Source organism: Falco naumanni, chromosome 2 (assembly GCF_017639655.2).
Source record: "Falco naumanni isolate bFalNau1 chromosome 2, bFalNau1.pat, whole genome shotgun sequence".
Classification (NCBI taxonomy): Eukaryota; Metazoa; Chordata; class Aves; order Falconiformes; family Falconidae; genus Falco; species Falco naumanni.
This window is the reverse complement of record NC_054055.1, coordinates 21,223,591-21,237,190: the sequence shown is the minus strand read 5'-3', so window position 1 is coordinate 21,237,190 and position 13,600 is coordinate 21,223,591. Positions and strand designations below refer to the sequence as shown.

Here is a 13,600-nt window from a genome sequence, read left to right as displayed (position 1 = left end):
CAAGCTATGTTACTATTTCATACTTGCTGCTGAAGATCACTTCCTGTTTCTGGCATCATTCTCTGTAGTTTTCTAAAAAGCACCTTGTGAAAACTTTTCTCATGCTTGAGAAGTTCTTAATATAGTCACCCAAAATTATATGTGTGTCTTTCTTCAAGTATCTCCATAAAACTTCCTTATCCATAATGTCTAAAAGCAGTTTGACCATGACAAAGCTGTTAATATGCCTGCCAGGTTGCTTGACATTATCTCACTGTTTTCTTCTCCATTTTTTTACTTGTTTCAGCTCTTGTAAACAGATTCTTTAATTGTACAGTGCAACCAGAATGTGCATATCAATAATGTTAAAATAATGAAAAAAGTAATTGAGGAAGTGTAATCAAATAAAGCTTTGCTTCTAAGAATGTTCCAGTGTTTTGAACAATAATTCCCTTCCAACACCTATGACTTTGGTGTCAGAAATATTTAGCTGAAATTAAGACAGTTATGGAGAAGTTAAGACTAAAGGATGGTAAACTTAACTCTCTTGAAAGGATATTTGACTTCTATTAGGTGCTTGCTGTGTTAAAATCTAAAACTTACAAAGCAAGAATGGAGTAAGACCATCTAAGCTTTACTGTGAATTGAATTGGTAAATTTTGTGATTCCAGCCACCTTTCTGCTGCCAGTGTAGACTGACAATTGGCATGCTTGAATTACATTCATAGTAGTTACTGTCAGATTTGAAGATACTGTAAGCTTGAGCTTTCTTCTAAAGCAATGAAATGGCATGAGTTGCATAGAAAAAAAAAATTGCCTCTTAAGCTTTGGCATAATTTTCTTAGTTACTCAGTGGCATATAGAAAGAGCCAGATCCAGTGTCTTAAGGGGAAAAAAAGTAATAAATGACTACAGTAACTTGAATTCTAAAGCAAATTATTTTTTTTAAGAAACATGTAGCATGCTTTGAGTATTTACTGCTGAACAGCTGGTGGGCACAAGTATGGCCTGGCCTGCCAGTGAGCTTTTCCTGTTGCTCAGCTGTAGTGCATTGCGTCTGGTGTTCAGATGTAATGCAATGTATTTGCAGCAGTGTCAGCAGCAATCACACACGCACACACAAAATAACACACAATGGAATATAAACAGACCCTTCTATCGATGAGGATTTTGTTAGGAGCCTCCATAACTAATTTTAAAACTTCACAGTGCTTAGGTGAGGTCTGGAGGTTTTTATAAATCACATATGCATTACTTGTACATTGAACTTCCATATTAGATAAATGCAATCCAAAACCATCAGTCTTTTTCTTTACATAATGGAGGTGTTAACTGCATTTTTGGTTTTGTTTAAGACTGAGCCTGTCAAATAATGAACTATATTTGGATGTTTGGCTCAAAAGTACCCCCTGATGTTGCAACTCCTGACACGTAGGATTGCTGGAAAAGTTACTTCACTGATTACTGAGAACTGTAGAAATAATACAGAATTACAGAATTAATATATTTATCAAATACTGATTTCCCTAGCTGTCTGGTTACATATAGTAAGCTTAGAATGCAAGCTGAATATTACTTCTATAACAAGTTCAGAGCAAGATAAAATCCTAAGCTGAACTGCTGTATATAACCTGAAAATTACATTATAGATTGCTTGATTTCTGTTTCTGGTTTCTTGTGTTTTGCACAAGCTTAGCTATACCTTTCTGACAGGATTTTTTTTTCTTCTTCCTGATACACAGCTCATGCTAGATACATGGAATGAATCCATATTTTCAAATATAAAAAATAGACTTCAGGACAGTGCAATGAAGCTAGTTCATGCTGAAAGACTAGGAGAAGCTTTCGACTCTCAGCTTGTTATTGGAGTTCGAGAATCATACGGTATGTCCTGCACAGACTGATCTCTGTTTCCTCAATTCAGTAAATTAATTTTCATCATACAAAGTTGACAGTTGTGGTGGTAGGGTTGGAATGATTATTTCAGTATTTTTGTATGGATTTGTTGTTGACATGTGATACCAATTAAAATCTGTTTAAAATATTTAACTTCTATGTGATTTAGCTACATACCAGTTACTGCAAAATTGGTATTTTCAAAGAGGCAACTACGTCTTGACCTTTTGGAGTTGCAGATAAAACTTTGTGCTCCTTTCCATACTGTTTCTGATTTTTCAGACAGTTTGAAGAAGAAATGCTAAATAGGCCGCATCTAAGATTCTCCGTCTTGCTTCTCTGCAAAACAGATCTGTGTATCTGAAACTTCTGTGGTGAAGCTTCACCATTGCATGCTGCTTCTTCAGAGCTTTGCAGGCTGTTCAATTAAACTTCTTTCCAATTTTGCAGTTGTGTGTGTATTTCTGATTACTGTGTTTGAGTGTCTAAAATGCTGGAGAGAAGTATGCAGTTCTTTCCAGTTCCCTATAGTTAATCTATATGGTTTTGGAGCAGAAACTAGATGATTTTGGTACCTTTTAGGGATCAGAGTGCATTTATAGGATACTTCAAATTGTTTAATGTAACCTTGTAATACAAGACCGACTTTAATGAGAGAGATTTGCTTATTATGAGTCACATGAGTTTCCAAGACTTGAGGGTAACTTTGGACTTTCTCTTTGCAGTTAACCTTTGTTCTAATCCTGAAGATAAACTTCAGATATATCGGGATAACTTTGAAAAGGCATATTTGGATTCAACAGAGAGATTTTATAGAACACAAGCTCCTTCTTATTTACAACAAAACGGTGTACAGAATTATATGAAATATGTAAGTAAAAATTCTGTTGTAACTTTGTTCTGAAAGTGTTAGTACTTAAAATGATTGCTGTTCTACTTTTGCACAGGCAGATGCTAAACTAAAAGAAGAAGAGAAAAGAGCACTACGATATTTAGAAACAAGGCGTGAATGTAACTCTGTAGAAGCAGTAAGTATAATGTGTAGAAAATCTGATGTATTTTATATAGCATTATTATATTGCAGTTCTTATTTTTATGTGTATTGCAATATTATTTGGTAGCAGTAGATTGATACAAAACTGTTCGTTTTATGTTTTTATTACCATTCATTATATTTTTTCTTGCAAAAATCTGTATTACTTCCCAGTCTGGCAATTTACGCTTTCTACAGGTGTTTTTGATAGTAAATGTAGATCAAAAGTTCAGATTGAAGGGTAGGTTTTTATTCAGGTTGATTTTTATTCTTTCACTTTGAGTGAGGTATAATTTTTCTGTTCTATGCTTCACAGTGGGTGATAATGATGTTTGAGAATAAGCTGGCCAATCTAAGGGGTAAAGAGTTTCTCAGTGTTCATTTAGAATACCTGAAAGAGTTATTGTGCATTGCAATCAAAAGAAGCAACAGAAATTTCATTAAAACTATTCCAGATTTCCTCTTGGACTGAAATATGAGCATTTAATAGAAAGGATGTTTTTTCTTTTTTTTCCTTCCCCCTTCCCCCTCCTTGAGCAATATTTTACACAGTTAAGATTCTGGAGGAAGATTTAACCACAGTGAGTAGTTCATAATTGTCTGTGCTGAAATTAGTTCAGGAAACAGGTTATTTTAAATAAACACCTTTTCAATCGGAATCTTTTGCAGTGGATTGCAATGTATTTTACCTCTTTTTCTATTAAGTGTAAATAATTCATTTTGCACAGCTATAAATTGTAACCTGTAGAAAGAGGCTGACAAAAGAGAGATGGTCCTGACATGTACAAGCAGTTTCTGTTCTAGATCTAGCCACAGTGCCTTGTTCAAGCCAACCAGCCTGGTCCAAATAGGGTATGCTGGAATGAGAACTATTCTTAGCCCTTGGATGTATACTTGGAAACTAAGTAGGGTAGTTGGTGTTCCAAAAGTGGTGGCTCCCTTGGGAGAAAAGAGGCAACAGAAATATTAAGCTTATTACTGGTTGGGAAGAGAGTTCACCACATTTACTAACCTACATGTTTTGAAGAAATACCATTTCCTGTATAGATTTTATTCAAAGTATACATACTTTTATGAATCAGTGAATTAATTAATTAATTTATAGAGCATAGTTGTTGAGAACAGACAAGTTTTTGTGTCATGGCAAACTTGAGACAGACCAGACTTTGGTGTTCAGATGGCTAAATGAGCTAATTCTGTGTTTGATATATTTCAGCTAATGGAGTGCTGCGTCAATGCTCTGGTGACATCTTTTAAAGAGACTATTTTAGCTGAATGCCAAGGCATGATCAAACGAAATGAAACAGAAAGTAAGTGAAGCTTCAAGAGCAGTGCAGGATGAACTCAGCATCAACTGCATAAAAATAGATGTGTTTGTAGATATATCAAATTACTGTTTTTAATAGATGGTGGCAGTGTCTCAAAGAAAAATATATTACTGCATGTGGGCAATTTTATCCCACAAAAAGTGACCACCATTGGTTAGTATTTTTTTATGCTGCTTCTGAAATCTGTATTTATGATACCCTAATTTGAATGACTGGAGAGCTCTCATCTTACTTGAAAGAAAATAATATTTTGTGTTCTGTTTTCTTTATTTTTTCTACAACTTATTTTCCTCACATTGACCAACTCTGGTAACTGTTATTATTTCAATAGTTCAGATACAAACACTCCTGCTTCATTCCACCCCTACTACCCCCTTTCCCCTGGAAAAAAAACGAAGCATCTTTTTACAAAGCTGTTTTTCAGAAAAGCAGGGAGAAATTTTTCTTACTCTGGTTATTGGTGTGAGACCAATAGGTCAATGAACAGAATCTCTGCAAGTTTTTCATCTGGTTTTATAGCCAGTATGTCACTGTGAGTATTGAAAGTTAGCTCTGCACGCCTTTTTAAAGTTCTCAAAAGTTTTTTTTTAACTCTGCTGCCAGAAATTGAGAGGTTAGTGTGATTCAGAAGTCTTGTGTTGGTCCTGTATGATAAACCAAACTAGAGAAGTCATTAAAATGTTGTTCAAGTGGTGCGATTAAAAAAAATAATTAAAAAAAAAAAAACACAGGGTAATTATTCTTTTTTTAAAGTCCTGGTATCCTGCAGCTAGCGAATATTTACTAATGTCTAGAAAGTTTTCACTATGCAAATGTGAAAACTGTTTTGTGACTTAGAACAGCGTAGAAAATACTCACTTCTAAAGCTAGCATTTCAGAAAATATTTGACCTCAAAACTATGTCATATTGATCTGTTCATCTAGCAGCATGATTTCTGGCAGTAGTCCAGAGCTAAATCTAGAAAGCCACCAAACTTCTTACGAGTATATGTTATACTGCCTTTGGGAGAATACAGGAGGCTTATTTAAATGCAGAACTTCAGAAGGGTTCATCTATATAATACAAAGCATCTTTCTTTAGAAACTTGAAGTATCCACACAGTCCTCTCTTTCCTTGTGGCTACATCTGCCCTGTGATACTGCTTGATTGCAGAATACTTCATTTAGTATATAAGAACTCAGGTGTCTCTGTCAAATCTTCTTTTTTTCTTTTTTTTTTTTTTTTTTTTTTTTTTTAGCTAGACTTACCTATGCTGTTTAAAATGTTTTAACAAAGGGTGCAGGTGCAGATGATAAAAATCTTATTTAAAGACTGGAGCTATACATAGTAATATATGCATCTGATAGTATCCTCTGCTTATGCATGTGTCTTTCTGATACTATTTGCCCCAAAGAATTTCATTATATTTTCTTTATTAAACAGCAACTGACAAAAAAGGACTGGGTTTTTTGGCTGTGAGCTGCGCACTACTGTAAAATACTCTGCTACATTAAGTACTTAATGTTTACATGCCGTGCAAAGGAAGGCAGGCATAATGTTTTCTAACTAAAAGCTATCAAAGTTGTCATAACTTGCAAACGCTCTTCAGAATTGGCTTAGTGTGTTTTTGTTTGCTTATAGTATTGGGGATGGGAGGCCTAAATTTTATTCTTTTAAGTACTTCATAACACATAGAAAATACACTTGGCTTTTATGAATACAAAATGAAAACAGAACATGTTTAAGTGCCCCAGCAACTACAATGTGAATTTCTTTACATTTCAGTGTCATAATGTATTCTGAGAGAAATTCCAGTGAAAACTTCCTTTGGTTTTGTTACTTTGAAATCTGTCTGAGGAATCTGGGTTTTGGGGGTTCCTGCAGTTTTAGGGATGCGCATGGAGTCTTCTTTTGCCATTGCTTATTAGGAGAAACCACTGCATTTTTTTTTCTTGGAATTATTCATGCCATCACTAGTTTATAGAAACAGATGTAGAACCTGTGGATGTATCTTTTTGTTTCCTTTTTTCTGCCAAGTCTTTCTCCCGCTCACCCTTTTTTAAAGAACAGTTTAAAAGATCCAGTAAAAGGTGAGTGAGTTTTTTGGATTTGGGTAAAACAGTGCTGCCATCACTTACAGTAAATCTAAATTGCAGTGACAATAGTCTGACGACTTTTTTTTTTTTTTTTTTTTTTCCCCTTGTTCCTGAAATCCCATTGTTTAGGCCATTGTCTCTATTAGCGTTGCAAGTTCTTATTGAAGGTTGGTTGTAGTTTCCATTCTTCGATTTGCATTGTTATGTTCTAAAGGGATTTTTTCTTCTCTGTGGATTGCTTTTCTATTTGGTTCTGCAAAAGTTGTTGGGATACAGAAGTTGGTAACAAATATTTCATCCTCACTGGTGACAAGATCTTGATGTTGCTGACAGAAATATTGCAGAGGAGGGAACAAAGACAGATCCTCTGGCTTTTGTCCTCTTTCACAGTAAATATAGCACTGAGGAACTAAGCGAATCTGTCAGGTTTTTTTCCTATCAAAAAAAGAATCAGAGTCCATGATCGGTTTGTTCTATGTCATTAAACAGAGTTCTTTACTGTGTTTAGTTCAAATCTGTGTGGTCTCTAAAACAATCTAGTGGGCTTAATCCAAGTGTTCCTTTGTGGACAGCTTTGTCAATGTTTCAGTACCCTTTTTTTTTAGCAGTGTTGAAATACCTTCACAAAATGTAGACAAACTATCAGTTTTTAAAGTTTTTGAACTGGTTACTTTCAGAAAAATTAAATAAACTCTTTGAGAAAACACAAAGGAAAAAAATGCTGTTTACCTTAGTTTTGGTTACTTTAGAATTTGGCATGCTTTTAGTTAAAACAAAACATTATAGATGGTATTGGAAGATACACAAAGACAGCTCTGTTTAGCTTTAACATAAACAAAAAAAATTCTGAATCCATACTATTTCCTGCATAAACTCCTGTAGGCTTCCAGCTGAGAGAGAGACCCATAGACCCATTTTTGCCAGGGATTTTAAGGCAACAGTTATACTGAGAACCTGGACTTAATCCAAATTGCCATTCAAGCTTGTGATGTTGTATGCATACACAAATATTATACTGTAATAAATATTTCTTTGTACCTTCAGAAGAATCTCCTTGTGGGACCAGAATTAGAACAGTATTCAAAACATTTTTCCTTTTAAGGGATGAATTGGATTACCTGTTCTTTACATATTCAGTGTTCCACTTGACATCCCTAGCAGAAATGCAGTATATTTGTTTTTCATACAGGTCTTTGGTGGCTTTATCAGTATTTGTATCTTTCAGAGTTGCATTTAATGTTTTCACTGATGGATAAAGTTCCAAATGGCATAGAGCCTATGCTAAAAGACTTGGAAGAACATATTGTTAGTGCTGGACTTGCAGATATGGTAGCAGCTGCTGAAACTATTACTACTGTAAGTGTTGTTTGGTTTTTTAAAAATAAGAATTAAAACCCAACTTTGCAGAAGTTAAATATCTCTACTTGTGGGACATACATGTGAATGAAAATAATTTTTTAATATTTTATGTTTAAACATCAAATTTTGATCCACTGGAAGTTTTAGATGTCTTTAGAATAAGTTTTTATTCCTTACATTTTCAGTTGTAGCTTTAAAATGTGAATCCAATTTGCAGTAAAAGGAAGATTATAAATTAAATGTGCATGATACTTATATAGCAGGATTGTGTTAGCATCTTAATTAAAACAGCTTAATCAAGGGGTTTTTTTCAGAATTCTAACTTCCTGATTAAATTTGAAATTTGCTTTCAGTCTAAGAGTGATTGTTCAGTGTGGAAATTAAAAGTTGTTTTCCCGCTGTTCTTTTCCAGCTTTTTATTATCTTTTTCTCTGAGTCTAGGAGGCTTGATTATTTGCAGCAATTAGGATGTGCCTTTTATTGGTCCTTGAAAACTTTATTTACTTTTCAGAGTTATTATACAATATTTGAAAGATATATATATGAAAATATGTTAGTGTATTGGAAATACTATCCTGAAAGTCTGTGTTGAGGCTTACATGCTGTAGAGCTCTTCAGTACAGAGAATGAAGATAAAATGCTCATTCATACTATGCAGGCTTGAGAATACCACATTATTACAGATTAGAGAATTACATGTGAACTTATACTGAATTCTCTGGAGCTGTGTTTTTTTTTATTTTTGCCTCTCTAACTTTAGGATTCTGAGAAATATGTAGAGCAATTGCTCACACTATTTAATCGATTTAGTAAGTTGGTTAAAGAAGCTTTTCAGGATGATCCAAGATTTCTTACTGCAAGAGATAAGGTACGTGTTTCTGCTGATCATTGTTTTCAGTTTAAGAGTTGTTGTAATTCATATTACAATGTCTCCAATATCCTTGTGCCCATTCACTGTTAAATCAAGGAGCTGCTCTTACTCTGGTAAATATACAGACTTAAATATTGATGAAAGTTTACTACCAACTGATTAGCTTTTAATTTGTGTTGTAGTCATGCTTCAAGTTGCATAAAGGAAAGCAGTACATTAATGGAAAAGAGAAGATGCAAAACATCAGTTCATGGGAAATTGAATCATAGGATTTGAACTCTCGTATTGAAAACAATCTGCAATCTTTGGGCTAATAAAAAAAATTGGATCAATTTCATGTTAAAGGAATCTAAAAAGAGATAAGACCTTTGTGATTCATATGTTAGAGAGAAATTGAGTGAAGCACTAATAATCTGTAATTATTTTTCAGGCATACAAAGCAGTTGTGAATGATGCTACAATATTTAAACTTGAATTGCCATTGAAGCAAAAGGGGTAAGCCATATAAACTTCATGTGAATCAGGGTATTTAAATTATTAAAGATAGAGCTTCTCCTGTAAAATATCTCTTAAAAAAGCAACACTGTGTTTAAAAGCACATTATGTTTGCATTATGGAACCGCAGACTGCTTGTCAGCCTCTGGTAAGGCACTCTTCACGTGGCAGCGGATCAGTGAATAGCAGCCTGTTTAAACTCATTTTTTTTTTGTAGTAAATGAAGATTATTCTTTTATAGTACAGTAATGAGTCAATTTGTTAACTGAATTTAATAATACCTTCCTGGGTTATTAATTCCAAAAATCTGTTCTGTGTAACTGCCACAACCTCAGTAAAAGTCCTGGGGAAAATTGAGGCAGTAATCTTTACGAGAATAACTGTGGCTGATTAAGGTATAACCATCCACAAGCTGTTGACCACCTCCTGTTGTGCCAGCTGTGAGTGCGACCTGTCTGGGTGTTACATTTTTGTTTCAGTGCAGGATTAACCAGGTTAGTTTAAAAAACTTCCAGTAGATTAAGCAGACGTGTGTGACTCAAGAAGAAAAAACATCCTTGTTGCCATTTGTCGGAACGGAGGGAAGAAGCAGTCGCTCAATATGAGAGATCAGCATACTTCGTTTATTCAACTATGGTTACAGCTTTTATAGCACTTACAATTAGCTCATACATATTGCAAAAGTTAAGCTCCTTATTGGCTGGCTAGCTAAAAAAATTAACTTGCGTCTATGCTCTTTGTTTCTAGGAAAAGTTCTCATTCTTGTTAACCACAAGTTCCTTGTTGTAGCTTCCCTAAAGATAACAAGGACAGAGTGTCCTTGTGAACCGTTAGCTTTCACGTAAGCTGTCTTCGATATTTCTTAAGATCTTGATGACTCAACATTCTGATGTTAACATGTCCTTGCTCAGCTAACCAATTCTCCACAATTCCCCCGTTTTCTTTTTGGACAAGGAAGGATTGGGTAACACGTTCAAATAATTTTCGGATACAAGAAAGAATACAAGGTAACAAAAGCAATAATAAAACAATAAACAGCAATACAGATAAACCCTGTTTTAACAAGTCTCTTAACCATCCATTTATGCCTAAAGAAGCAAACCAAGAATCTATGCCTAATGAACCTTCTTTGACATGATGCATACGATTTCTTAACTCCTCTAACTGTCGATGAATACTTTGTGAATGATCAGAAAGATTTAGGCAACACATGCCTTCAAAATCCTGACATCCATGCCCATTTGCCAAAAGCAAAAAATCTATAGCAGCTCTATTTTGCAAGATTGCGTGGCGTAAGCTATCAACATCAGTGGCAAGACCTGATAAAATGTCTGTTGTAGAATTAAATTGTTTCACTGCCCAGCAAGCTAGAGTTTTTATTTTAGCCCAATTCGCAGCTGCTGCGCCACCAGGAAGGAAAAATGAAAGAGCTACAGTTCCAGTTAATTTTATGCCTACAAATCATCTGCTAATTGGCTAAGCTCTAAAGGGTTACATTTTCATACGTCCTTCTACTTGCGGTTTCTGCGGATAGCTAGCTACATATATTTTTTTTTTTTTTTTTTTTCTTGTCTACGCGAATTCCTCAAAGTTATTTACAACATTAGGCACAAGGTCAGTGCTTTTCTCAGCTTCCTTATCAGCATGCCTCAGCACAGCTGCAAGGCCTGCTTCAGCTAACTTACGCTAACTTTGTTTCACAAAGATCTTTAAGGGAGTCATGGCCGTGATCACACAGCCAGTTACACGCTCGAGTAATTTTCAAATACAAAAGAGAGCACAGCTTAAACATACGAGTGCAATGCTAACAATTATTACTATAAGCAACACACTTCACAACAGCCCTTTAAACTACCAGAAGACCGCCCAAATAATAGAGCACCATAACTTTGTCCATTAATTATCAGAGGTCCTCGGACACGAGTTGCAATTTTTTTGTGTTCGGTTGTCAATTAATGTTGTATCTACTGCTGTTGCCAGGTCCAGGCCGAGGCTCCCTTGGGTGGCGGGTTGTAACACGGTGTCTGTCGATAAGAGTTGGTCATGTCTCCTGGAGGGGGTGTCGTGAAGGTGACAGGAGTCGCGATTGGGGTCGATGCGCTGCGGCTCCTCGCGCTCAGCCCCCCGCCTCCCGTCTGCCGACAGACGCCGGTCCCGTGGGTTCCTTGCTGACAATTTCAGCACCACACTTGCGCACGGAAGGGGGCAAAAGGCAGTCAGGCGAAGGAGTAGCACTTGCTTGCTGCACAGAGGGCACTCTGGTAGAAGCCGTACCGTCTAGCCTCTCAGCTGCAGCAGCAGCAACTTTTTGTTCAGCTTTATGCATAGTGATAGTATTTATAACTGTCCGCCACGGTTTCATTAATTTCTTTGCTGTTTTTTCCTCACTTATAACAGCATCGAATAATTTATCCCCTAGCTTTCGCCATTCGCTTTCCTCAAAAACTGTATTAGGATCTGCTAAAAATCCCCTGACCACGCCATAGCTTAATAAGTCAGGAAGTTCCTTTTTCAGATCTATCCCCTTAATGCTCCGCTTTTCTAAAAAGCATTCGAGCAAATTATACGCCGCTTGTCTGCTCATACCTCTATTTGTGCACAATTGCAGCCTTTGCAGACTTCGGTGGCGCGTAGCAGGCGGGCCAGCCTCTATAGGTGCTCCCGGGCGCGGGGAAAATATCCCTTTCGCCTCCTGCGCTGCTTACAGGACCGCACTCAACTTCTCCGCCGACCGTGGCTCCCGGACTCCGCTATCGGGTCGCCGGGTCCGGACTCCGCTATCGGGTCGCCGGTCCTATGTCCTCTGGCCCCGTTCCTAGTCCCTGTTCGGGCGCCAATTTGTTGCCATTTGTCGGAACGGAGGGAAGAAGCAGTCGCTCAATATGAGAGATCAGCATACTTCGTTTATTCAACTACGGTTACAGCTTTTATAGCACTTATAATTGGCTCATACATATTGCAAAAGTTAAGCTCCTTATTGGCTGGCTAGCTAAAAAAATTAACTTGCGTCTATGCTCTTTGTTTCTAGGAAAAGTTCTCATTCTTGTTAACCACAAGTTCCTTGTTGTAGCTTCCCTAAAGATAACAAGGACAGAGTGTCCTTGTGAACCGTTAGCTTTCACGTAAGCTGTCTTCGATATTTCTTAAGATCTTGATGACTCAACATTCTGATGTTAACATGTCCTTGCTCAGCTAACCAATTCTCCACACATCCTTACAGCGGCCACTCTGCTAACTCAGCCAAGAGAACGTGGTGGTCAGTTAATTGACATAACACGTAACATGTGATGTGCCACTTGAGTAGGAATCTGTATGTGTTTAGGTGGTTGGAATTACTTATATATAGTTTGTAGTCTGATTTACTATGGAAACAATGCTTATGTAGCTGGGCTGCCAACCTCCTTTTACAATTACTTCTAGTTAGGGGTGGATGGCTATAAATAATCTGTTCAGCGTTCTGTTTCTTACTCTGTGTTTGATTTTGGACTGATGGACAGGGCTTAGTTTTGCCGGTTTTATGTTATTGGAGGAACTTTCACAAAATAATGGATCTCTGCTTTGTAACTTCATATAGATGCACATGAGGTAGAGGGGGTTTTTAGGTCTCTGCTAATGTTTTCATTTCCCCTGGGAGCATCCAATCAATACCTCATTCAAACTGTGTTTCACTCCTAAAGCTAAGCCTGCCTAGTGATTTCTTAGAAACCACCGTGATGGCGATGGCCTTCTGTTCAGCATTCGTCTTCCCAAGTTTTTTGAAGTTGTCTACATACACAGCCTGATTTAAGTAAAATGGAACTTCATCCTGCTTAACTTGTGCCTAGAGAATATGGAATTTGGTAATCTTTCATTGCTGTCAGAATCTTGAAGATTCCTGTTTGGAAATACCTGGGAACACATTGATTAAATAAGGGTTCTGTCTTGTAATAACCGAAAAACTAGTGATCTGGTTTTATTCCAAATAGTCTTCAGGAGGGCAGAAAACATTAGCCTGCAAACTGCTTAATGAATTAAAAAAGGCAAGTTGTGTGAAGAGTTTTAGCACTATCTATACTAGTTGATGAGAAGGTGAGAGAATGAGCAAGAACATTGTATTCCTGAGCATCCCCACAGCCTTTTACCTGCTGTCTTACTTGCTGCCTTTGTTTTGGGCCCTTGAGGCTGGCAATCATGTTGGTGCCATCTGACTATAGAAATAAGGATTGGTCCTTGGCACTAGTTTATTCACCAGTCTAGACACAGGTTCAGAACATGGTGTCATGGTTTAAACCTGGCCGGCAACCAAGCACCACACAGATGCCCGCTCACTTCCCCTCACCCAGAGGGGTGGGGAGGAGAATCGGAAAGGGATGTAAAACTCGAGGTTTGAGATAAAAACAATTTAATAGGTAAAGCAAAAGCTGCGCATGCAAGCAAAGCAAGGAATTCATTCCCCACTTCCCTGGGCGGGCAGGTGCTCAGCCATCCCCAGGAGAGCAGGGCTCCATCATGGGTAACGGTTACTCAGGAAGACAAACGCCGTAATGCCACATGTCCCCCCCTTCCTTCCTTCTTCCCCCAGTT

The 13,600-nt window shown here is 37.0% G+C and overlaps 1 protein-coding gene across 4 annotated transcripts in view; it reads left to right on the top strand.

Annotated features, from left to right (window-relative positions):
* CUL5 (cullin 5) overlaps window positions 1-13,600 on the top strand; it is a 37,088-nt gene that overhangs the window by 12,144 nt on the left and 11,344 nt on the right. For all 4 annotated transcript variants that reach the window (XM_040583559.1, XM_040583556.1, XM_040583557.1 and 1 more), the window contains 7 exons: window positions 1,722-1,863; window positions 2,601-2,746; window positions 2,823-2,903; window positions 4,125-4,218; window positions 7,538-7,668; window positions 8,432-8,539; window positions 8,973-9,037. In XM_040583559.1, coding sequence (XP_040439493.1) covers window positions 1,722-1,863; window positions 2,601-2,746; window positions 2,823-2,903; window positions 4,125-4,218; window positions 7,538-7,668; window positions 8,432-8,539; window positions 8,973-9,037 — 767 coding nt within the window. The remainder of the gene's footprint in view (window positions 1-1,721; window positions 1,864-2,600; window positions 2,747-2,822; window positions 2,904-4,124; window positions 4,219-7,537; window positions 7,669-8,431; window positions 8,540-8,972; window positions 9,038-13,600) is intronic.